The following is a 27,466-nucleotide window of genomic DNA, read 5'->3' on the forward strand; positions in this document are numbered from 1 at the left end:
GGGAGCAATTAGTGTGTCACAACAGGATTCCCTATAGAATACCAAATCCCCTTTTCTCCTTTTTCATCACCGTTAGCATTCGATCCACCCCCAGTTTTGGGAGGTTCACAAGGGGTGGTGTCCATATGGAGCCGAGCCCAGGACTCACCACAGTTCTCCTCGTCAGCTCCGTTCCCGCAGTCGTCCACGCCGTCACAGTGAAACGCACGGGGTAAGCACTGGGTCAGGTTCCCACAGGGAAAATATCCTTTTGGGCACAAAGGAGTGATTGTACTTCCTTCGGTCAGTGCAAAATCTATGTGAAAGAGGGGATAGAAGTCTTACGTAATGGGAAGAAATTGTTAATATGGCCAAACTCTTTTTGTGTTATCCCATTTAATTTTCACAAAACGCTATGAGTTGAGTTTGTCTGGCGTTATTCTTAGTGTACAGTTTCTCTGAAAAATGTTCATAATTATAACATTTAAAATAATCACAATCATACCAAACACCAGTTATACCAAGAGTGGAATCAAGGCTCATTTTGAATTTGCTTCAGGAAGGCAACGGTAAACAAAACCAAAGCAATTGTCCTACTTTTGTATGAAATTAAAGACCTGTTCACTCCTGGAAACAAAAAGGTAAAACCATGAGCTAACAGGACCAAATAGGTGGATTTATTTACTTATTAATCCTTTATAAGGAGGATTTGAGGTGACAATGAAAATACACATGCAAAAGGAGAGTTTAAGTGTGCATGACAGTGAAATCCAGAACCGCATTGGAAAAAGGAGAGATAATACTGAGTAATAACATCTAACACTCATTGGGCTTACTGTGTGCCAGGTAGTTTGCACAGTGGTTAATCTCAGTTATTCCTTCAACAAGTCTATGTGTGGGTGATAGTATCCTTCCTATTTCAGGGTTAGGGAAGTTGAATGCAAAATCACACAGGTAGATTTGAATCATCCCTCTGACCCCAGAGGCCCATTTTTAACCGTCTTGCTCGGGGGGAATCAGGAACCCGCATTTCAAGGAGCGTAAGTCCTCTATGAGGATGAATTAAAAATAGTCTTCTTGTGCTGGGAAAGTAAGAGAAAATGAATGAGAGTTGAGCAACTGCTGGGTTGAATGAGAAAGCACAGAAAGGAAAGAGAATTAACATTTACAAAGTTACTGTATCTGTGGATAGGATGACCAAAGAAATTCCAGAATTTCAGATGCAAGAGACACTCTTTTAATTTGGAAAGAGTACTTTCCAGAAAATAAAGAGATGTGGTTTTTTTGGTAAATACTCTAGTAAAAATTTGGAAGTCATGTATTTTTTTTAAAAAAAAGGGAGTATGGGTTGGACAGAAATAGGTGAGGGAGATTAAGAGGTACAAACTTCCAGCTGCAAAATAAATGAGTCAAGGGTATAAAATGTGAGTGGGGGGGGGGAAAAAAGGAGTGCAAGATGAAACTTCACAGAAACAGATTTAAGGAGAGTGTAGACTCAGGCAGAGAGAGAGTAGTGTAGTAGTCTACTCAGTATAGACTCATCATGACTAATTGAAGGGAACAAGGGCTGTTGGCAAAGTTTTCCTAACCGCGCCACTGAAGGTGGCATCATGATCAGGAATTTTCTTGGGTTGGGGGTTACGGGGCTTTTTAATACTGCAGAGGACTAGAGAATCAACCTTCGAGGAGCATCTTCTACTGCGTACTGGGTGTTTCCTAATTATTTCACTTAATCCTAACAGCAACTTTGTGTTGTTGGTGTTATTATCCCCGCGTAAAGATGAGGAATGAAGGCTGAGAATATGAAGGCACTTCTACTCTGGTTCTTGGGGAAACACCCTGGCGAGGTCTGGGCCCTCCAAGCAAATGCTGCCTTGCATTGAGGTGTTCTCACCAGACGGATCACCAGGCTCTCCTAAAGTCGATGAAGGCTGCTGGCCTTCCTTGTTTAACGAATCATGCCGTTTGTAAAAGAGCAGGGGTTTGGTACGGGCACTAAAGCTATGTCTGAGTTACGGTGCATGCCAAGCTTTTAGTGATATTGTTAGAGAGGATGAGTAGATTATTTGATTTTTTGAGCTTTAGTCCTTTGGTCATGATGACCCTCAAGATCCAGCAAACACATAAAAGCGCAGCATCTGGCCCTTTCCTGGGGACAGCCAGATGAGGCAGTGTCCGTTCTCCCATGGAAGCTGCTGCTGCATCCACTAGGCCTTCCCTGAGTGGCGAGTGTGGCCCTCGGATTCTTTTCTACCCACTGGATTTTTGTTTTTACAAAAGCAAGAACTATTTTCTCTGCTTCTGCTGCAGTGGTCGATGAATGATTTACTATGAGCAATTGGGCATAAGACCAGTCAGGTCTGACTATTTTAGGAAAACTCTCTGCTGTGTGGCTCTGGGGTTTGGCTTGTTAAGCCTATTCACACAGGGAGGGGCATGCTGAGTCATAGATTTTAAAATCTCTTAACTTCCTATAAAGATTTCTACAGAGGGCAGATTTATAAAAACTAGCTGTCCTCCTGTGTTTGGAACATGAATAAGGGTCAGTATTTCTTAGCGTAGCAGCTTTAGAATTGTTTAAAATAGTAACTCACAGTTAGAAGTAAATTTGGTATCACATCACAGTCTGGTATACAAACTCACACACACACACACACACACAGAAAGCAAAATTTCTTGAAATATTACTTACCTTTTACAACAGCGGATGAACTCTGATCATTGCTATTCTATCTTATTCAGTTGAAAAGGCATCACAAGTCACTAAGTTGATCTCACGGGCCACTAATGGCATGGGACCCACTATTTTAAAATATTCATTAGTAATGAAGTCCTCTGGAGACCATCAGACCCAGATTGTAACTCTCTCTGCCACTCCCAAGCTGTGTGACTATGAGAAAGCTGCTTAACCTCTTTAAACTTTAGTTTTCTCATATTTAAAATAGGGGTAATGATAATATCCCAGGAACCAGACAAGTTAGTGCTTGTGAAGTGCTGAAGAGTGCTGGCCCACGGTAGACCCTTGGTTAATGTTGGCATACAGGCAATTTCAATGCAAAGTGAAAAAATAGGACTTTAATGGAAGGTTGCTGTGCCTTAGCATTGCATGATCTTTCTATATGACTTCTATGAAAGAAATAATAGGACTATAATAAAGTTTCTCCAACTTCTTCACGTTATTCTATTTTAAAAGCCATGTTGGGGCTTCCCTGGTGGCGAAGTGGTTGAGAGTCTGCCTGCCAATGCAGGGGACGCCGGTTCGGGCCCTGGTCTGGGAGGATCCCACATGCCGCGGAGCAGCTGGGCCCGTGAGCCACAATTACTGAGCCTGCGCGTCTGGAGCCTGTGCTCCGCAACAGGAGAGGCCGCGATGGTGAGAGGCCCGTGCACCGCGATGAGGAGTGGCCCCCACTTGCCGCAGCTGGAGAAAGCCCTCGCGCAGAAACGAAGACCCAACACAGCCATAAATAATAACTAAATAACTAAATAAATAAACCCCCAAAAAAAAGTTAAAAAAAAAAATTAAAAGCCATGTGACATATATGGTTTCTATTTTAAGCAGCCTCAAATCTCTTTTGAAAGCTGAAGGGGGGTTGTAAATGATTAAGCAACAAAAATGTCCTTACAACTTCCTAATAATATTTTTTATTGATCTAGAAGAGGTGATTACTCATTTGATTAAAGACAATTTTGAAACAGAAAACTGAGGCTGTGTAAGATACTTTGAAGGTGGAATATTGCCTCCCATTATAGGGTCTTATCATGAAGATAACCTTGAGTTCTCTGAGGGCTGGACTCTACTAAATGTGCATCCTCACAGATGCAGACTCATTGCGAGGGAAACAAACAATCAAGTGTCACAGACAAGAAGGATCAAGATTATTTCCTTTTCCCTGGGGAAAAAATGGGTTTCACCTAGCAAGTACAGGTGAAGGAAGCGGAGGAGAAAGACTGCCCATGTACAAACAGCACCTACCAACTGTATTTCTCAAAATTCTCCATTTTCACCCCAGAATGGAATATTCCTGAAAACAACTCAAGGTATAAATTTTATGTGGAAGGAAAATAAATAAATAAAATCTATTCCATACCTACCCCTTGCCTTCTGTATCCTAAATCCCAGTTGTCTAACCTAGTGCCTCGTACTTACTTGGTACTCAATAAAATTTTTTTAGTGAACAAATGAATTAATGGGTCATTTAGGAATAAAAGAAGAGTTGAAGGAATAGCCCCTTTAAAAATGTAGAATTCCCATAGCTGCAGGGTAATGTTTTTATTTTGATGAGAAAGTATTTTTTAGTCTTCAAGGTATTTATCATTTATCATTCGGTTATTATACAATTTAGAAAATGATTAAGAATCCTTGCTGTATTTGGTGCATACTGAAAAAGAATCAATACCCATCTGTAGACAGCATATTATGCTGTCTATTCTTCCTGCCATCTGTGGAAGTGGAGATAGTTTTACTGAAAGTCGGTGATTATAAAAACGGAGGATGCCTACATACAAGCTATGCCAGTAGTTTCTGCAGCAGTTTCTAAGGGACCTGTGTCAAACACACGGCTGAGAGGAGGTCTGAACATATGAAAGAAAATTTCTCCATCATGGTCTTTCTCGTCTCTCTTCTGGTCAATGTTCTGGACGTATCTGTGCAAAGGGATTCTAAAATGACTCCTTGATAGCTTTTGGAAACGAACTGACCGCTGCCTAAGAACATACTTTGTTGCCCACAAACCCCTTCCTTGTTGGGAAACTACCGGTGAGAACGATCTTACAGGTGCTCAGTTTGAGAATCGATGGAGGTGAGCAAGACCCTCCTCTCTGCTTTCTCTGATTCTCTGCCAGTGCTTGTCCTGCATGAAGCTGAAGAAAGCCTTTCTCGTCTCAGCCTGGTTTTCTGGCTGAGACTCTCTCCACAGCCCTGCCAGGGATGAAGGTCCCACCACCCACAGGGAGCCCAGAGGATCCTGGCCAGTGAGGCCATTTCCCAGCGTGCACTGCTCCTAGTGGAGTTCAATCCAGTTCGGATGCAGGGGAGCCTCTGCCATTTACTCTAAAGAGCCAGTTACTGCAGCACAGGAAGAAACATTCATTTAACATCTAGGAAATTTTAGCTGAGTGCGTACTACGTGCTACCTCAACAAGGCAGACAACGTCCATTCCCACCCGGAGCTCAGGTGGCAGGATCTCCAAGAGGGGCAGCAGCGCTACTCAGTGAAGCAAAGGTGAATCCAGGTCATTCGCTGAGTCCCCCTACTGGACGCCCCCCTCCTTCTGGGAAGAGTCTGAGCGCCACTAAAACCTCACCTTTCTAGGGCACCCAATTTATTATTTGTTTGAAGGAAACTAGTAAAGTCTGCCTTAAAAAGTGGTTATGTTAAGGTGAGTGGAGAGAAACTACCCTCTTGGTGGTTGTTTTTTGAAGTTAGAAATCTTGTCCCTTTATGCTACTGTTCAGTCCTCCCAGCTTTGACAATATTGCATGGCCATATCAGTCAGTATGTGTAGAATTCAGATCCAGTTGCATGCACACATTTACCCCAACTTCTTCCCATTTCAAAGATTCCTACCTTAACTGAGTTTCTCTAAGCCCCTATTTTCTGCAGTGTTCTTCTGAGACAAACCCACCACCTCTGACTGGTGAATGCCCTTCAGGATCCTACTCACAGATTTTCTGCAGAAACCATCACCCCATCTCCCTCTTCAGACTACTGCCCAATGTTTGGACAGATTTGGGGAAATGCTGCTTAAGTATGTGGGACACAGTATAGGTTCAATATGTGTTGATTTAAATCGGAAAAAAAAAGAATTTTAAATTGCCAACATCATCCTCACCAGGGGTGGATTTCCATCCTATGTCCCCCTTGGCTGGGTGCTTTTATGTGGGTCACAAACTGAACACCATGGTTCTTGGTGGGTTCTAAGGTATATGCAGGCACAAGAAAGATTTCTCTTCCCAAAACATCTCTTCTACTGACCAGTAAACTGCTTAAGCTTCATTTTAAGGGATGCATTCTTTTAGGTTCATATCTTGTCTTTTAGTATTTAAATTCCTATCTTGTTCTGCCATGAGTTTGAAAGACTGGCTTCTTCCTAAAATCTGCCTGTGTACAATGAACTCAGAGAATGAACACTGTGGTGGATGAAGGGAAGAAGAACATGGAAAGGGTGATTATGAAACAGGGTGAAACCTGACAGAAACTTGGCATGGGAAATGTGGAGAGGAGAGAAGATGATAGCTTTTTCCTTTCACGGCTCTCTCTTCCAATTCCTCTCTGAGTGGTTGACTGCTCTCTCTCGAGGGACTTTCACTGGCTGTTCTTCTTGGTGGTAATTCTCTCAAATTCTAGTCAAATCAACTTACATATTTACCTGTATCCTAGGCTGCTGCATATGACTAGGCAGGATGTACCTCGCACAAGTATGGGGCACTGTTCACACGGCTGCTAGTGCTGAGCTGTGACTACACAGTACAAGGCTGAGGCCCCGGATGCTTATTTTATGATGCACAAAGGTTGATGGGCTCCCTTCCTGCCCGTGGGAAAGCCTCCCGTCTGTGTTCTATATTCCACTTCATCGCCTCTTCTCAGAATCTCTCTCCATTATCTCCTTTCTCTCCTGTATTTCCAATATTCCTGTCTCTCCACTGGTTTTTCTGTTCACACTAATCTTATTCAATCATCTCCCATCTTCAAAACAAACAAATCAATCAACCAACTAACCAGTCAAGCAAGCAAGCAACCAACCAACCAACCAATCAACTAACCAACCCAAATCCTATTATAGTCACACTGGAACTGAGACACCCTTCTCTCTTCAAAGTTAAATTTCTCAGAAAAATCATACTAGCCAATGTTTCCACTTCCTCACCACCCTTTCTTTCTTCAGTTCACAGCATTCAGTCTTGGCCTTGCTGCTCCACTGAAACTCTTCCCACTGGAATCACTCATGTCCTCTTTGTTACTAACACCAGACATATTTTATAGTCTCCATTTTACTTAGTTCTCTGCAGCATTTGACACAGCCAACCACAGTCACCAGGTTGAAACCTTTTCTCCCTTGGCTTTGTGATGTCTCACTGCCCTGGTTTACTTCCTTCTTCTCCACGCTCTCTAAAGGCCCTGTCTCTATTCCCACCCATCTCCTTAATGCATTGGCTCTTTTTTTCTTTGTCAATATCCTGAATGTCACTGATATGCATTGGGTCAGAATCAAATCAATTAGAGAATTTAGAGGGACCTGCAAAGAGTTACTAGTATTTTAGTTTGTCAAACAAGAACATTAAAAAAACCTAAATTACCACTATTATAATAATGATTATAAAAAAAACAGTATTTTATTGCTAAAAATTTGAGAGAATATATACACAGAAGAAAAGACAATCCTTTGAAAGGAATACATTTAGCTTTACAAAAAAACTAACTTATTTTTGCTCACGGACTGCTGAAACTTTCATTCCTGACAGCAGTGGCCTGGAACACAGTGTTTGGAACTATGTGTGAGAAAACCAAATCTGGCAAAGTTGACCAGAATTCTTCAGGGCAGTTAGCCCTCTGTTCTATAACTCACAAATATTTTCTCCCAGTTTGTCACTTGTCTTTAACTTTGCTTACAACAGAGGCTCCAGAGAGGAAACGATCTGATCCTGACTTTAAAATAACTATGCAAACTAAAAATAGAAAACATTCTATTTTTAGAATATTCTATATAAAATATTTAAATATTCTGTAATAAAAACCCATAGCATATAATATACTTAATGGTAACTTTTTGAAGACGTTTAGTTTGAGGTTGGGATCAGGGCAGTGATGTCCATCATTACTACATCTTTTCAAGGCTGTCGTGGAGGACTTAGCAAATATAGTGAGGCAAGGCAAGCAAATCAATCATATACAAGCTGCGAGAAATAAAACTGTCATTATTCATGAATGATATCAGGGTGAACATAAAAAATCCAAAATAATAAATTATTAGTGCTATAGAGTTTATCAAGGTTTCTGTAAAATCAATTTAATTTCTATATATCATCTACAAACAATTAGAAAGTGAAATGTTTAAAAAATACTTTTACTATAGCATCAACTGTGTCATATTTAGGAATACATCGAACAAAAGCCTGCAAGACATTTATGTAAAGTATATAAAATTATTGATAGACATTAAAGACCTAAATAAATGGAGTTAATGCTCTCAAACTGGGGAATTCCCTGGGGGTCCAATGGTAAAGAATCCGCCTTCCAATGCAGGGGACACGGGTTCGATCCCTGGTCGGGGAACTAAGATCCCACATGCCACCGGGGCAACTAAGCCCGAGTGCCACAACTACTGAGCTCGCGTGCCTCAATGAGACAGCCGTGTGCCACAAACTACAGAGCCTATGTGCCCTGGAGCCCACGTGCCACGACTAGAGAGAAAATCTGCACGCCACAACTAGAGAGAAGCCCAAGCACCACAACGAAGATCCCATGTGCCGCAACTAAGACCCGACACGGCCAAAAAAATAAAGAAAATAAATAAATAAAAATAAATAAATATTGTTTTAAAAACAGCTTTATATATATATAATTGAAAAGCTGACATTTAAAAAATAAGACCTAAATAAATGGAGTTAATTCTTTTCTCAAATTGATCTATGGGTTCACAGCAATTCCAATAAGAATCCAGGAGTGTACATGTATAGGTATGTGTGCGTAGAAACGGATAAGCTGTTTCTCCAAGGCATACGTTGACGATAAAGGACGGGAGGAACTAGCTGTGTCTTGAAGAAGGAACACAAGGTGAGAGAACTGTTTACCTGTATATCAGGACTTATGATGATACAATAATTCAGAAAGTTCAGAAAAATACAGATACACACGGACATTTGATTTAGGACCAAGTGGCACTGCAGAGCAGTAGTGGGGGTTAGTCACCTCTAAGTAGATTATGGATCTAAAGATTAAAGGTGAAACAATAGTTTCTGGAAGATAATATAGGAGAAAAGACTTATCACTTTAGGGTAGGATTTTAAGGGAAAAAACAAAACAAAACAAAAAATGAAAGCATTAATCATAAAAGATAGCTAAATTAGACTATATTAAAATTCAGAACTTCTGTTAACCCAAAAATAAAAATAAAACAAAGTCACCATTAAGAATATGTAGAGGCAAGCCTCAGAGTAGAAGATGTTTGCAAAAAGTTTTGTAATTAGGAGAGAGAGAAAGAGAGAGAGAGGTCAGTCCTACAAATTAATAAGGAAAAGATAAACAGTAAATAGAAAAATGGGCGAGACTTGAACAGACACTAAACAAAAGAGGATATCCAAATGGCCAAAAACATCTGAAAAGGAGTAAATCTAATTAGTAGTCAGGGAAATGCAAATTACCATATGCAAAAACAAATGACCAGTATGGTTACGTATGATTTAAAAAACTACCAATAATACACTGGTGAGAATGTCAAGCTATGCAAACTCTCCTGCACTGATAGAAGTGTTAACTGGAACAACTGCTTTGGAAAAGTTTGTCATTATCTACTAAACTTGACGATTGAGAACCTTATGAGTCAGCAGTTTTAGTTCTCGGTACATGCCCATAGAAATGCATGCACATGTGCACCAAGAGACTCAGACAGACAGCAATATTCACAGAAGCATTATTTATAATAGCCCCAAACTGGAAACAATACAAACGTCCTTGAAAAAAATAAAGTGGATAAAAATTGTGGTATATTTATCAATGGTATACTATATAGTATTGAAAATGAAAAGTCATTCAAAGTGATTTCAGATCAAGCATACCCAGTGAGCAGTTCTCCTTTACTTTTTTTTTTTTTAACATCTTTATTGGAGTATAATTGCTTTACAATGGTGTGTTAGTTTCTGCTTTATAACGAAGTGAATCAGCTATACATATACATATATCCCCATATCTCCTCCCTCTTGAGTGTCCCTCCCACCCTCCCTATCCCACCCCTCTACGTGGACACAAAGCACCGAGCTGATCTCCCCGTGCTATGTGGCTGCTTCCCACTAGCTATCTATTTTTACATTTGGTAGTGTATATATGTCCATGCCACTCTCTCACTTCGTCCCACCTTACCCTTCCCACTCCCTGTGTCCTCAAGTCCATTCTCTACATCTGCATCTTTATTCCTGTCCTGTCCCTAGGTTCATCAGAACCACATTTTTTTTTTAGATTCCATATATATGTGTTAGCATACGGTATTTGTTTTTCTCTTTCTGACTTACTTCACTCTATATGACAGACCCTAGGTCCATCCACCTCACTAAATATGACTCAATTTTGTTTCTTTTATGGCTGAGTAATATTCCATTGTATATATGTGCCACATCTTCTTTATCCATTCATCTGTCGATGGACACTTAGGTTGCTTCCATGTCCTGGCTATTGGAAATAGAGCTGCAATGAACATTGTGGTACATGACTCTTTTTGAATTATGGTTTTCTCAGGGTATATACCCAGTAGTGGGATTGCTGGGTCATATGGTAGTTCTATTTTTAGTTTTTTAAGGAACCTCCATCCTCTTCTCCATAGTAGCTGTATCAATTTACATTCCCACCAACAGTGCAAGAGGGTTCCCTTTTCTCCACACCCTCTCTAGCATTTACTGTTTGTAGATTTTTTGATGATGGCCATTCAGACTGGTGTGAGGTGATATCTCATTGTAGTTTTGATTTGCATTTCTCTAATGATTAGTGATGTTGAGCCTCCTTTCATGTGTTTGTTGGCAATCTGTATATCTTCTTGGAGAAACGTCTATTTAGGTCTTCTGCCCATTTTTGGACTGGGCTGTTTTTTCGATATTGAGCTGCATGAGCTGCTTGTAAATTTTGGAGATTAATCCTTTGTCAGTTGCTTCATTTGCAAATATTTTCTCCCATTCTGAGGATTGTCTTTTCGTGTTGTTTTCCTTTGCTGTGCAAAAGCTTTTAAGTTTCATTAGGTCCCATTTGTTTATTTTTCTTTTTATTTCCATTTCTCTAGGAGGTGGGTCAAAAAGGATCTTGCTGTGATTTATGTCACAGAGTGTTCTGCCTATGTTTTCCTCTAAGAGTTTTATAGTGTCTGGCCTTACATTTAGGTCTTTAATCCATTTTGAGTTTATTTTTGTGTATGGTGCTAGGGAGTGTTCTAATTTCATTCTTTTACATGTAGCTGTCCAGTTTTCCCAGCACCACTTACTGAAGAGGCTGTCTTTTCTCCATTATATATTCTTGCCTCCTTTGTCAAAAATAAGGTGACCATATGTGCGTGGGTTTATCTCTGGGCTTTCTATCCTGTTCCATTGATTTATATTTCTGTTTTTGTGCCAGTACCATACTGTCTTGATTATGGTAGCTTTGTAATATAGTCTGAAGTCTGGGAGCCTGATTCCTCCAGCTCCGTTTTTCTTTCTCAAGATTGCTTTGGCTATTCGCGGTCTTTTGTGTTTCCATACAAATTGTGAAATTTTTGGTTCTAGTTCTGTGAAAAATGCCAGTGGTAGTTTGATAAGGATTGCACTGAATCTGTAGATTGCTTTGGGTAGTAGTCATTTTCACAATGTTGATTCTTCCAATCCAAGAACATGGTATATCTCTCCCTCTGTTTGTATCATCTTTAATTTCTTGTGTACTCAGCAAAACCATTGTGTCGTTGGTTTACTAATTTCTTATTTCTTAAGGAGGGAGTGGTAATTAGCATCAAGACTACTTTATAGGTAAACTTATGTATTAATTATACTTTTTTGAATTTTACTGTCCATTGAGTCAGTATATTGATCATTAGATCAGCTATTCCCTTGCCGAATACTTAATTTGTCCTTATAACCCCCAAAATTGAAAAAAGAAGACTTTTCAGGTAGTATTAACATGTCAAATAATCCAAGTGAATCCAATTAGCAATCCTGGTATGCACAAAGAGTATAACAAGGAATTAGCCTCCCTTACAGAAAAAAAAAGCCTACTCATATTTTGATGTGCTAACTGCAATACCAGTGTTTCCAGAGGTGTGACCTATGGGGCAGATTCATCAGACCACCTAGAATGCTTCTTAAATGTACAGAGTCCCACACCCCACCCTAGACTTATCAAATCTATGGGGGGGCTAGAGTCCTAGAATCTATTTCTTTACCATCATCACAAGTGATTCTTAGCAATTCAATAATTGCACCAATGTTTGGTTATGGCTGAGAGGTTCTCTGGTATGCTGAAGGTCAAAGGCTTCAGAGGATCAGGGCTGTGACTTGAACACAGGTCGGCTCACCCCTAAATCTAGCATCCTTGCCACTCTGCTACCTCTCCTATCCTAACCCCTTCCGCTGTGTAACACTCTACTTCATGATTTCAAATCTCTGGTGTGTATGCCCTTTCATGTCCAATCTCTGATTAAGCAAAATCTGAAGAATTAAAAACTACCTTCTTTTCTGAGCTTTGGGTCAAAGATGATCTATTGTGAGCAAATCCTGAATATGCTTCCCACAACATTTAGTTTTCCAAAGATAGAGAAGACTGTTACTATGTTTTTTCACTGAAATATTTAGTTTATTGAAGAGAGAATCTCCACAGAACATGAACAGAGAAAAAGCTGCTGTTGTGAGAGGAGCTAAGCCCACTTGGTTGACAGGAGCCTAGAATGGATGAGCAGTTAGATCTGGCTCCCATGCCTGTTTGAGAAAGTGGCTGAATGCAGCCTGACCAGCAGAGGCTGGGACCTACATGAAGCTACCTGCTGGGACAGAGCCCCTAACAATGCATGGGGGATGAAATGCCTCTGCTGACCACCTAAGGTTGTGATTTGAATATTGCCCCTTGCCCATGGCCAGTAGGGAAAGCAGTGGTGGTATCTCTGCAAACTGAGCATGAGATTTGGAACTGGATCACCCACAAGGTAAAATCCCTGAGATACTCATAAACTACGGCTCAGAACTGAACACTCCAATGGACTCTGTTGAGGCAATTCTGAGACCACTCATAGGGAGACATGTGCAGGAGAAAAATCCCTCCAACTTCATGAAAATGTCCAGGCCTCCAAAAAAGAAAGAATTCATACCTGGGGAACTGGGAGATAACATTATCTTCCCCTTATCAAACATATTCTATTAACACAGAACTTCCCTGGGCAAAAAACAAAAAAGAAAGTGATATACCACTGATGAGAACAATATTTATTGCAAGCTTAGTTTTTTTCTATACATACACAACATCTAGAATTATAGGGATGAAGAATTGATGCATGTGAACAAAGCACTTTAAAATGTTTCCTCTAATTCCACTATGATTTCTTTTTAATTAATTAATTAATTTTTGGCTGTGGTGGATCTTCGTTGCTGTGCATGGGCTTTTTCTAGTTGTGGCGAGCAGGGGCCACCCCTCGTTGCAGTGCGCGGGCTTCTTATTGCAGTGGCTTCTCCCGTTGCGGAGCATGGGCTCTAGGTGCACAGGCTTCAGTAGTTGTGGCGCGCAGGCTCAGTACTTGTGGCACACAGGCTCTAGAGCGCAGGCGCAGGAGTTGTGGCGCACGGGCTTAGTTGCTCTGCAGCATGTGGGCTCTTCCCCGACCAGGGCTCGAACCCATGTCCTCCGCACTGGCAGGCGGACTCTTAACCACTGCACCACCAGAGAAGCCCTCCACTATGATTTCTTATATAAACCAAGCACATTCATTTTGCCTGATGAATGGTAAGTTACATTTTTACCAAACAAGGAAACCAAGCTGTTTTGGGTTCTCAAACATATATATACTCCTAAAAAGTCTGTGCATTTATCATCATATAACTATGTACACAAAAACTATTCTTAGTTAATTGAATTTTATTCAAGCCACAATTTCTTAGGACGAATGTGCCATTTTTCAACATCAGTTTAGTTGAAGCAACATCCCCATTTTCGTCTTTAAAATTCAGGTGACAGCCAATTTTGTCACTTCAAGTGAGAGTCCTTAAAGCTCTTTTATTGCATCTGGTCATATTCATTCACAGTAAGATGAACAAATGAATAAACATCTGTTGTGAGATGTATTTAGTTAGTGCCTTTAAAGATAACTTATCTCAAATGGCCTTAACTTCTGGGTTTCTGATATTTTTCCTCTTCCCTCACAGCAGGCTCCATTCAGCCCTGAAGCAGGTGAGTTTCTTTATCATTAGTGGTGCTGCTTTAGCCTCTCAGTATGACTGTCTTGCAATATAATTGATTTTCACAGCTATCGGCAGCATGGATATAATTGTGTGAAATTAAAATTTAGTTCAGAAACGTTTTCTTAAGTCACAGCATCCAAGTCGAACTGACTTTACTGAGAAAGGACCAAGATGAGATTTGAACTAGTCCATTAGGGGGCAGTCAAATACTGTTCACGTCCAAATGCTGCTCTAGCCCTGCTTTTGATGACTACCTTTTTCAAGGTTAGCAAATTATTTGAATAAGTAGCAACTGGTAGTTATCCAGTAGCATTCTCAATACTTCATGCTTTCAGTTTCCCATATAAGCCCATGTTTTTTGGTTTGCAATATTGTTCATAATTAGTCCATAAAAAACTTTTTTTTGGAGGGAGTTTGAAGCTGGTTAACAAGGACACCCAGTGAATAAATGGATGATAAAATACATGAAAAAAGTGATAATAAGACATGTTATCTTTACTTATCAATTAATGTCTGTAGCTTAAGATGGCTGTATCATTTATTCATTAGGCATGCAAGGGTGATCATGGCCAGAAGAGAAAAGACAATCATATAATTGTTAACTTTTCCCTTTGTTTAGATCTGGTCTAAGAATCTATCACAAATATTCATTTAAATTTAAGAAGCAATTTTTACTCTTACATAATTCTAAATGACTTTTCTTTGTTTATGATAAAGAGCCTTACTGCTTTAACTGTGTAATTTTAACTGCTTTAACTAATTTAACTCTAATTTTATTGTGAAAAAGAAAGAAGTTTTGTTAATATATATAGCAAATTATCATTATTTTTATAAGTAGGAATAAGATATCAAAGCATTGGTTAACATATCTAACTTTGAAAATAAATGATTTTAAATATAAATTATCAATTGAAAATAATATAAAATTAGAAAGTAAAAATTTCCAGGGAATTACAATTAAATATCAGATTGATACTATGGATTTTAAATATGACATTTACTTAGAAATTAAAAAAATCATGTTTAAAGTTTCTTTCCTTCTTTTTTTAAAGAACACCATTACACATTGTGGTAAATCTTAAAACATTATTTTAGTAATAGATATTTTTCTTCTCATAGAGATTTTGTTTTTCTAAGGCAAATCAATTAGATGCATTACCATAAGCAAAAGTAGTTAAAACTGGTTAACTATAGTTACAGTCTTGTACATTAAAGAATTTTTTAAGGGCATAGATAACCTCTATGAAGTGTGTTGAATCCAAGAACCTATTTTGTAACTGTCTGTCCTTAAAAATCATAAAAAATTGAGTATTATAAATGTGCATAGGGCATGAACTTCTGAGGGAAGAAGACCTTATATCAAGAGTAGACTGCTTTTGGGCTTCTCTGGTGGCGCAGTGGTTAAGAATCTGCCTGCCAATGCAGGGGACACAGGTTCGAGCCCTGGTCTGGGAAGGTCCCACATGCCGCGGAGCAACTAGGCCCGTGAGCCACAATTACTGAGCCTGCGCATCTGGAGCCTGTGCTCCGCAACAAGAGAGGCCGCGATAGTGAGAGGCCCGCGCACCGCGATGAAGAGTGGCCCCCGCTCGCCGCAACTAGAGAAAGCCCTCTGACAGAAACGAAGACCCAACACAGCCAAAAATAAATAAATAAATAAATAAAAGATTTAAAAAAAAAAAAAGAGTAGACTGCTTTCTACAACTGTATTACATGCAAAATGAGTTCATATATCGTTTCTCCTTAGATAACACTTTTCATGTAAGAAAGATTAAAATATAAGACAAAAATCATGTTACATGTATTAAAATATTTTAAAATAATCTGAAACAAAGTTTTAGTATTTCAAATTCAAACTAAAATTTAAATATTAAAAAATCTTTTATCTGTTAGAAGTTCTTAAATAACTGCTCATAAATACTGCATTTTATTTCAATATTTAAAATATTCAGTTGACTTCATTTAATAAAATTAAACATTTTAAAAACCTAAAACGAATTTCTCAGAAAAGAAAAATAATTTTGAATTCTAACTTTAGTCTCAGAGGTTTATCAAAAGTTTTTAAGAAAGACTATGAACTTAAATACATTTTAAAATAATAATAATAAACCCAATGTGCCTTGGGTATGATGAATAGATTATTTACAAGTGTACACGCTCATAACAAAACAAGTCTATATTTTTCTTTAAAACCAGGGGAAGATTAAATTTTATTTTATTTTTCAGCTTTACAATAAAAATACTGCCAACTTGAAAATGAGCAGTTTGGCTAAAATGAAAAGTTTAAAAATAAAAAACAGAAAATAGAATTATATGAATAGGTAACTTTTGTCCGTTTTTAATTATTTTATTTTACATAGGTTTGCTCTTAGGGAGAGATACTGATTTTTAGATTTGTCTTTGGCTTTGCAGTTCCCAGTTTAACTATGTTAACAATGAAACATAGCAACTAACAATTATATAAAATTTATGAACAGATTTCAACAGGTTGAAATTTCATAAGGCAAAATTTTAAGTTATTAATTGTCATACATTTTTTCAAATACTAAAAAAAATTTCTCCATTATAACTGATTTCTTCAACATTGTTTTTTAAAGCTATCTTATTACAATTTTAACAACATTTAAAGGCAAGTTTCCATGAAAAATTTGTTGCATCTAGAAATTGCTAGGATGGGACTATAGGCAACTAGTGATAAGGACAATGCAAACCGGATGTCTGTTTATCAAACACTGCAATGAGTGTATCATAAATATGATAGAACCAAGTAGAAGTATTCTGTTCTTTTGGAATTGCACTCATTCAAGCAAGAAAGCAGTAGCCTTACCTTTGACATCCATCAGAACGATGAAATGAAGTAGAAGGAACATTGCAATCAATCTGCGGCTGAAGAGACGCTTAATACCAGAAAAATAACAATGGGTTCACAGCAATTGAGTTATTAGATGTATGCTCCTTAACCTCAGAAGGAGTTCTGATATAGTAACTTCAGTGCCTCCCCTGTGTCTGAGCATGCTCAACAGCTAGAACTTTACTGGCACGAGAGGAGACGGTCTTTGTCACTATGCAGCCTATCTTTTTCATTCTTTCTTTTTTGGTTTCATTTTATTTTAAATCTACAGTTGTATTCTTGGTCATTAATTCATTATAGTACGTACAGAGAGACATATATAAGACTCTGGTATTATTAGGTAAGAAACATTTTTTTAAAATCACTATAAAAATATGTTCCCCTTAGAGCATGTAGTACAATTTGCTCTTAATTTAAATCCAAACGTATACAGAAATTCTCAAATAGAAAGGGATATAGATTTACACTGAAAAGGTGATGAAACTCTTTTCAAGCATATTTTTCATGCAATAAAAAAGTGACAAAAAAACTACTCACTGGCAAATACATGAAGAACTCCTACTTCCATTCAAATGCACTTAAATGTTTTCAAATGACATACAGAAAGTAATAATTAAATATACAGCCCTGTGTTTAATAGTTACTTACTGTAAGACATTCACACAATATTTTAAAGTTCATTTACTTCCTCTATAATCATATTCTTTTTTTAAAATGGATAATTTTATTCTTGCTTTCAATCCCATGTTGCATACCTATTAGAAAATATTAATTATAATTCAGTTCTTACATCCTGAAAGCAGCTTTTAAAACAGCACAGTTAGTGCAAGTCAAAGTATAGAAAGGGCCTTTGGTTGTAGGATTCAGTTGATCCTAGTGTAATGATAAAGAGTCTACAAAAGGACATTGTAGAATTTCGTTGTCTATGAAATTCTGAGAAATGTCTATGTAGACATATGAAACATTTTGTAGTTCTGATTTGGACATAGGATTTTGTAAGGGAATGATACAGATTCTCTTATATGTTGTTATTAATCATAATAACACTGAAACAACACTGAAAAACTATCCTGTGACAAATGGCTATTGTCATCACAAATCATAAGAGATGGGGTTTTCATTGCTCTTTCTTTCATTCCAGCCTTTGATAGAATAAAGATTCAAAGGGAATTTCAAATAGAAAATACTTTATTTATCACATAATGTAGTTAGTTCTTTTCTCTTTTAAGAAGTGAGCTAAATTCCCTAAGACTTTTTCCAGATACATTTAGATGTGTTCTCATCTTATTTTTTCAAACCAAAAGAGAGAGCAACAAAGAAAATAAAGGAAAAACAATGAAAAGAAGTATTTCAAGGTTTTTTCTTATATTTCAAGCACTTTTTTTCTTCATTAACCTCGAGGTCTTTTTAGATAAAATTTGCCTTAGTTCATGTAAAAAAAATTCAGAGTGATCAGTTTTTCTTACATTTTGTGTTCTACTAACAAGATGATGGGTGTTAGTTTCTGGTACTGAAACTTTGAGCATGAATTTTTAAGTGCAATTAAATACCATGAATTGCCCATCACAAGTCTATTTGAAGTTTAAATATATACTCCATGAAAACACAATTTTTGGAGAAAGAAGAAATGTCAAGATTTCAAAGAACTTAATTTCGACTTCTTCGTGAATATTAAGCCTTAGAAACAGATTTAAATTGTTAAAAAGCTGAATCACCATCCCTTTGTGTTAAGCTTTTCAAAGTTAATCTTTGAAATATTAACATGAAAAATTCAGAACTCCATAATTATAAATAATAGTTAAGAACATGTTAGGCTCATTCATTATTGGTTTCCAAAGACGGAGAGTGCAAGTACTGAAACGTGTTTCATTTAATATGTTTTAACTTTGATTTACTTAGTATGAGTATCCAGCATTTTGAACTGAAACCCAAATGGTTGAAATGTACACAAGGATATAATATATGTGTTTAAATAAGGGTGAATGGATTTACTCTTTCCTTGGAGACACAGTTGGCAAGGAAGCTCCAGAGAGTGTTTCATGCAGAGCTGAGAGGAAGACTTGTAAAAACTGATTCATCCCTGGATATTAACTTCAAATTTGCACAAGTGTATTTTATTGATCCTTGCCTGATTCAGTTTAATCCTTCATTCCAATCTCCTGTGGGTAGCACTCATATTTTTGGCAATAACAGTATAAAAGCTCATATAAATATAGTATTTAATAAATAGCATAATTCAATATAATTCTCGCTAATTCAAGGGAATTTATTTACTGAAAGGACTAATTACCTAGTTTAATAGTGGGGGGGCAGGGTTGGCGAAGAGGTAGGGGCATTTTCTTAGCCTCTACTGTTACTTTTATTCACATCTTAGAAGCCATTGTTACATATAAAGTTCTGAAATCCAGAACATAATTTAAATATGGTCAGAAAACCCTGATATTAACTCACTTTCAGAAGTGTGTGATTGTTTTTCATATAAGCTATAATTTACTATCTTGCTAAATCAGTATTTTCAATCAAGATATTTGCTAAACACTCACACTGTATAGGCTTGTTAAATGCCTCTTATTTCCACAGTCTCTAGTCTTTCATTCACAAAACCTATTCATGAGCTGTTTAGTATCACTTTCTGTTTTGAGGGAAAGGACATAGGATAGTCAATGAAGGAATTATATTAATAGATAAGATTTTTCCCCAAAAAGATAAATTATAGAATAATAAATATAAGAATCCCACACTCATGATATTAGGCCAACAATGGCAATGTTCACTTGAATAGCCTCCATATACGAAGTTATAGTAAAAATTAGATATTCAGCTATACCAGCTAAGTATTTGTGATTATAATTATGTTAGCCTTTCTTCATGAGATTACATCATTAACTTGTCATTCAGTAAGACTGATATTTTGAGTAACCTTTTCAGCAATGGTAGCAGACTTATTTGCACTCTGTAGACAGAGCAAACCTAACTGAATCACATAATCTCATTAGCATAGAGTGTCAGTCAGTTAAGCAAACCAGTCCTGCTATAGGGTCCATTTTGAGAAGGGAAGTCTCAGTTAGGTGTTCTAACTCTGATATTTTACATTTAAAATAATTTAAGTCATGCTCCATTTATCTGGGAATTTCAACTCTTGGCAAGCTCAGTGATTAGGAGTATAGCTACAAACCCAGAGTAAAAAATATCACCGAGACATCCACTCCTGGCAGGATGGTAGATTAGATACTCTGAAAAGCCTTCTTGCTTGAAAATAATAGCTCCTGCATAAAACAATTTTCACTGCATTTCTGGAGTGTTAAAAATGAGAAGAATTAAGTCTAAAGGAAAAGCACAAGACAAAACAAAAACAAAATGCTGAAACAGCAATGCAAAACAGAAACAAGTAAACAGTAAACAAACATAAAAGGCAAGACGTGCCTGCAAACAAATGCAGATATCAACTTTTAGACCAACTTCCAGACCAAGCTTGTGTCGGTGGCAAGGTCTCAGGGCTCAGCCTCAGCCTCCCCAGAGGATTAAGCTGAGCAATGTCAAAGAGGCACCCTGTAGCACCGTGAAACAGACACATAAACTCTGTAGAAAACATCCTTAATTTAGTTCCTTAGGGTTTACCCAGATTAACATCAACCAAATATAGGCTCATTATCAAAGATCAACCAAGCACACTTGGGTGACACTTAGCAGAAATAAAAGCAATGGATTTAGAACCCCAAGAACTTCAAATATTGAAATTATCAGTTATGGAATATAAAATGTTTACAGGAAGAAACACATGGAATCACAAAAGTGAGTAAGAAATAAGAAACCATTCAAAAGAACCAAAGAGAATTTTTAGACACGAACAACATATTTGTGGAACTTCAGAACTCAATGGATGGGTAAAAGTAGTCATTAAGACATAGTTGAGAAAAAAAGTTGTAGATTGGAATAAAGAGGTAAAGAAATTATCCAGAATTAGTACAGATAAACAGGGAATGAACAAAATTAAAGAAGAGTTAGGAGGAAAGAGTGAAAAGTTTCAACATACAGCTAATTAGAGTCCCAGAAGGAGTGAATTGTGAGAATAAGGAAGAGAGAATATTTGGGGGAGATGACTAAGAATTTTCTAGAAATGATAAAATATAAAATTTACAGATATAGGAAGAACAATTTCTAGTAGGCAGTGCAAATAAAAATAAATCCACATCTGGACATTTGGTGTTGAAATTGGGTAATATTAAATATACAGAGAAAGCTTTAAAGGAAAGCAGAGAGAAAAAACAGGTGAGCTACAAAGGTAAAACTAGAATACTAGCAGATTTCTCAGCAACAATGATGGAAGCCAGAATAGGTGCAATAGCATTTAAATTCTGGGAGAAAATGACTGGCAACTAAAAACTGTGTTCCTAGGAAAACTATATTTTAAAGGGAGCAAAAGATATATTAAAAAGTTAAGTAAGAACCCAAATGAAGGATACAGATAAGAAGTTAAATGCCCTTTCAGGGAAGGGAACAATCTGAGATGCAAAGACCATTAGATGAAACCTGTGCTCTGCATATCTTGAAAATAATGGACTGAGAGATTAAGAAGTCATGTCAGCTATTCTCACAGAGGTATTAAGATACTCTCGGGCTTCCCTGGTGGCGCAGTGGTTAAGAATCTGCCTGCCAATGCAGGGGACACGGGTTCGAGCCCTGGTCTGGGAAGATCCCACATGCCGCGGAGCAACTAAGCCCGTGAGCCACAACTACTGAGCCTGCGCGTCTGGAGCCTGTGCTCTGCAACAAGAGAGGCCGCGATAATGAGAGGCCCGCGCACCGCGATGAAGAGTGGGCCCCGCTTGCCGCAACTGGAGAAAGCCCTCGCACAGAAACGAAGACCCAACACAGCCAAAAATAAAATAAATAAATAAATAAATTTTTTAAAAAAATTAAGATACTCTCAAGTCAGGCTGATGGCAGAAGGAAGTAAAGCAGATTCTTGTACCTGAGTGAGACTGAGAGAATACTGCCCACACATACATGGCCAGACCAAAAAGAGGGTAGTTACTCAAAAAGCATATGAGAGATATTATGGTACATTAGATTAGCATTGCTGATTACTCCACTTGCTGCAAAAGGATTATGCACTCCCACTTTTTGCCATGTGACTTGGCAGTACCTCTTATAGGTAGTGTATATTTCTCTGCTGCATTGACTTTTGCCTTTGTCGTGAGACTGATTTTGACCAATTAAATGTGACTAGATGTAGCATGTGCCACGTTCCAGCAGAGGCTTTAAATGTGCTTGTGTGGTGTGGCTTGGTTCCCCCCGCACTCCCTAGCCAGAACGAGAGTCACGTGCAGCATGCTTGAACCTGAGTCCAGCCAAGCCCAGAAGAGCCACAGATGACCCACAGACCCGTGAGCAAGGCATACATGTTTATTGTTGTAAGCCTCTGAGATTTCTGTTTTATTGCTGCTGTTTTGGTTGCCACAACAAACCCTGACTCAGACAGATGGATCTGGAAGTCATTGGTCCTGATCTTAGTTTTTCAGGACAAAAACTGAGGATTTTGGGTTAGCAGCATGTGCTACGTATATTAAGTAAATTAGTGCACAAATTCCATTTTTATTTGAAGAAATTTTCTTCTTTTGGAATGTCTTTTGCATTATATATTATTTCCAAATTTCTTAGAGTAAATTATTCAGGTATTACTTGCAGAGGTGACATTCCCTTCATTATTCACAAAATCATTCATAAAGTTACTAAGTTCTTTTGTTTTTCTGAAATTCTGTATAATATGACTGAGCTTAAATAAACAAATAGGTGCTATTTTCTAGTGCATGTGTACCGTGGTCTCTAATTGCCTTCATTTTAAAGCTTCAGGTAACATAAAATAAATTAGAACACTATTTGGTGAATGTTTGAATTTTCAGGTCTGTGTATTGAGTTTACCCTGAATGAACGTACCTTTATTTATAAAACACAATCATGTATATTGCTGGGTAATGATCTTTGATGTAAAGTGAAAAGCCACAAATCATTTTTATCTAAATTCTTCTTGCATTCATTATGCCAGCCCTTCGTTTTATAGGATCATAAAAACACAAACCTGGCACAGACTACCAATGCCCTCAAATCAGCCCGAATGCTCGTGACGGCCATTATTCTCATCCTGTTCTCTTATTTCGTCTTTTGCTTGAGTATGAACACTGATCTGTGCACGGCTTCTTCATTCTATAATTTTACATTCTGACAGCTGGATGCAGTATCCAGAAAAGTGCCCAAATTGTTGGCCTTAGATGGGAGAGTGAGCGGAAGACCCTAAGTAAATAATAAACCGGTTAATTTCTGGATAGCAGAGTTAACGCTGTTCACCTTTGTGCAACTCTTTGTTAACTCATGATGGATATTTTCATTTCATTTGTGGACTTATTCATTCAACAAACCTTTATTGAGTTTACTTACGTTGGAGCTGAAGAGTGGGGGGGCGCGTGGCCTTACAGAGGGTGGACTGAACAGGGCTGTGGGAGGATGCCCAATGCTCTCGTGGAACAGGGACAAGCTTAGGAAGTGCTTTTTAAGCCATGGGAAGAAATGTAGACTTTATGTGGCAGGAAAGGGAGAATTGTTGAGAAGTTTTAATCAAATAGAAGGGGGAGTGGGCTGGCCACTGTGTGGAGGGTATGTTGGAGAGGACACAGTCTGGAAGCAGGAGGACCCATTAGATCCACTGCAGTAGCCCAGGAAGGCATGGACCAAAGCAGAAGGAACAAAAGAAGAGGGAACAAATCTAAGATATACTTAGGAGGTAAAATTGAAGGGATATGGTGAGCAATGGAAGGAAGGGAGAGAAAGATGCCTCAGGTGATTCTCAGATCTCTAAACTGAGCCACTGGGTAATAGACCCAGGAGGAGGAGTGTTTTATCAGAGACAATGTTGACTGAATATTTCCATGTGCTGAACTTGAGGGGCCTGAGGCACATCCAGATAGCAATGTCTAGCCAACAGTTGGAAACAGAAGTTAGAATTCAGGAAAGAGGTATGGTGTGGGAAACAAGGAGTCTCATTCATAGAATAATTACCTAAAATACTTCAAAATAAAGAGATTGAAAAGCTACAATGAAAAAATTTTAATCATATAGTTGCTATATATATATATAAGAAGATATTCATTAGAAGCTTTACTTAAAAGTCATTAAAATTCTAAGGCACTAGAGCTACACACAGCTAATTTCAGATTACTATCTAATGTACATTCATTATAGGACCAGCATACCTGATCTCCATTTGGGTGAACGAAAGTAAAAGATCTACAAAAAAAAAAATGACAATATCACAGAGAGTAGGTGAAGTAATTATATGTACACATGCATATTCCAAGCACATATGCAGAAAATCCGTTAGATCCTGTCAATACAATGGTACTGGATTTTAGAATGCATACTTAAGGCACATAAAGCTGACAAATGAATAGGAGTAAACACTAAACTTTGTGAAAATATCGAAAAGTTTTATGTTGTGGGATCTGATACAGCAGCTAACTTCAGAATCAAGTTGATGAATCCAAATAAGTAGGGCCAAGCACAGGGCTAGATAAAGGCTAAAATCCTCTATTAAATCACAGAGCTGTCCCTGAGGCAGATGCATGTAAGGATGACTTCTCTAGGTATTTTAGGAGTCCCCTGAGCTCCGATGAGAACCAAGGGAGCTCAAAGAGACTCTGGAAGGCAGCCTGGGTAGGAGCTGAGGTGAGAGAGAGAAAGAGAAGTGATTTCACTGGCTAGTGCCAACAGTGGCCTAAAGTTCTTACGTGAGTCACGCAGCATAGCAGGCTGCCTAGAATCAATATTTTCTTCCTGTCCTCATGCCTCTGTAGGCTGAAGACATCTCCCATTCTTTTAGTCATATTTAATGTATATATATGTGTGTGTGTACACACACACAGACACACATATGACATAGGAAGATGGTACAGGGAGGGGATGTCTCATCACAGTACAGTATTTGAAAAGCAAATAGGCCAAGAGGAAGGAACTAAGTAGTAGAACAATTGATAACAAGAACTTATGAAGTGAACATGTACACTGGAGAACAATGAAGAAAAATATGCTAAAATAAAGAGATGTTTCCAAATGTCATAGCCATACTTAGAGTAAGCCCATGGAAGAAAAGGGAAAATCCAGAATTGTATACGGTATATACATTTTTTTCTTTTCTGCTCCGGAAAGCTCAGAGAGTGAAAAAGCTTCCAAAGATATGTTAATAATAATTACAGTTTTTGTTCATCTCACATCTGGTAGTGTTATTTTTCTATTCGAGACAGTTAATAACCAGTTATTCTGGAAGTCACACAACCATACCAGGCAGGATCATATACAGATAATTGTTAATAGAACAACAATCCAAGGCTCAGCAATAAACAGCAGTTTTCCCAGGAGTGGCTTGGATGCTGATTTTTGAGGAAGGCCAAAGCTTACATCATCACAGACGACTATGACATTTACATGAACTGGTGCTCAAGAAATATTTAGCTCTCCTATAAAATTTCCCCAAAAAATTCCTATAAAATTTTCCAAGGAATTTTGACTTTCTTATAGCAGAGTTCTTTTGTCATTCCCTTATCTTTATGCTGTTCAATTTTTACCTTCAGTTTTTTGCTGTTGAAGTTTTTCACAAAAAATCTGAAACTCAAATTATAATTTTGTAACTACTGCCAAATGTAGCAATGAAGTCACCAGTGGATATAACAGATACATACAGGAAATCCCTAAAAAATTAAAACAGAATATGCAACTCTGTGTTTCTTATAAAATGGAGATATTTGATTTCTAAGACTTGCCCAGGACAGACCTCTGGATCCTAAATGAGCTCATGGTCTGAACAGAGCACTTTGTAAAACACTATCTTCCCAGGGGAAAATCACTTTTAACTCATTATTTTATTATACTCAGTGTAAACCAAAATGTTGTGTACAATAATAGGTATATATTTATATATTTTAAAAACTTTACTGAGTTGTAGATTATATACAATAAAAATTTTAAAAAATATAGCCTATATACCAATTTTGTGTATTTATATAAATTTTAGCTCTTACATTTAAGTTTAAACGACCAGAAAATTGTTACAGTCTAGGATTATGGAGATGGACTGAATATGTTGGATGGTAAATATTATAGAGGGCTTTAATTTTTTTGGCATGAAGGCTTCGGGCTTGATGCAGCAGGTGACAGGAAGTCGTCTGTGGCCACTGAGCAGGAGAAGCATGTGTGGGAAGGTATGTTTTGGGGAGACAGGTCAAGCAGTGCTGTGAATGAAGGAACAGAGTTAAGAGGGAGAGACCAGAAAATAGAAGAGCAATTTGGAAAAAAGATAAAATTAGATGTGTATCTCACATTGAACATAAGAATTAACTCCAAATGGATTAGAGCTCAAAAGGTAAAAGATGAAAGCACACAAGCACTAGAAGACAACATGGATGGATTCTTCTTTAAGGTGTAAGGAAAGACTTTCTAACTATGAATCAAAATGCAAAGGTAATAAAAGAAAAAAATATATATGTATATGCTTACTACTGGTGCTTTCTCATGGGAACCCTCACTGTTGTGTTAGCTCATTTCCTACTAGAATGCTGGGTGATGTGTTGATGCGCTGGTCTTTCTGTTAAATTTATTGGGCCAGGGGCTTCCCTGGTGGCGCAGTGGTTGAGAATCTGCCTGCCAATGCAGGGGACACGGGTTCAAGCCCTGGTCTGGGAAGATCCCACATGCCGCGGAGCAACTAAGCCCGTGAGCCACAACTACTGAGCCTGCGCGTCTGGAGCCTGTGCTCCGCAACAAGAGAGGCTGCAATAGTGAGAGGCCCGCGCATCGCGATGAAGAGTGGCCCCCGCTTGCCGCAACTAGAGAAAGCCCTCGCACAGAAACGAAGACCCAACACAGACAAAAATAAATAAATTAAAAAAAAATTTATTGGGCCAGGGTTTCATTTATCTCCTGTGGCTCTATTAGAATGAGGAGCAGCTGCTCTGTGATCTCAGGTCTTCCTTTACTAGAAGTAGGGTATGAAAAACCACAATAGCAGAGTGCTCTGCTCTCAGAGGTCTTCCATCTCTTGCTTTTTTCTTCCAAGCAGCACTTTCTTCCTTTTCTCCGCCTCTGACTAGTCCTTGTATCATATTTAGGGGTTCACCTGTTAGACCCCTACATAATGGTGTAAAATAAAAATTTAACCATTTCTCACGTAAAATAATTCTGGAAAGTTGGTTGTCCAGGCTGGCTCGGTAGATTCGCTATGTCAACAAGGACTCATGCCACACTGAGAATAGGAGATGTAGTCTTTCATTCCAGGTGGAAACATGCAAATGAAAAAGCAGGGCTAAGTTACTAAGAAGGAAGGAGAGAGGGATGTTGCAATGGTCAACTTGCAATCTCTAAAGCACCCTTCCTTAGCTTGCAGGTCTTAGGAAACCTCTTTTAGGATGCTTTTTTTTTTTTTTTAATTTTTATTGGAGTATGGTTGCTTTACAATGTTGTGTTAGCCTCCACTG

The 27,466-nt window shown here is 38.0% G+C and overlaps 1 protein-coding gene across 1 annotated transcript in view; it reads right to left on the reverse strand.

Moving 5' to 3' along the window:
- The window catches only part of RXFP2 (relaxin family peptide receptor 2), a 67,639-nt gene extending 50,704 nt beyond the window's left edge, over positions 1-16,935 (reverse strand). Inside the window, exons 1-2 of the mRNA XM_057532714.1 lie at positions 16,923-16,935; positions 149-319 (exon numbers count right to left, since the gene is read on the reverse strand). Of these exons, the coding sequence (XP_057388697.1) occupies positions 149-319; positions 16,923-16,935 (184 nt within the window). The remainder of the gene's footprint in view (positions 1-148; positions 320-16,922) is intronic.
- Between the last annotated feature and the right edge of the window lie 10,531 nt (positions 16,936-27,466).

Source organism: Balaenoptera acutorostrata, chromosome 18 (genome assembly GCF_949987535.1).
Source record: "Balaenoptera acutorostrata chromosome 18, mBalAcu1.1, whole genome shotgun sequence".
Lineage (NCBI taxonomy): Eukaryota > Metazoa > Chordata > Mammalia > Artiodactyla > Balaenopteridae > Balaenoptera > Balaenoptera acutorostrata.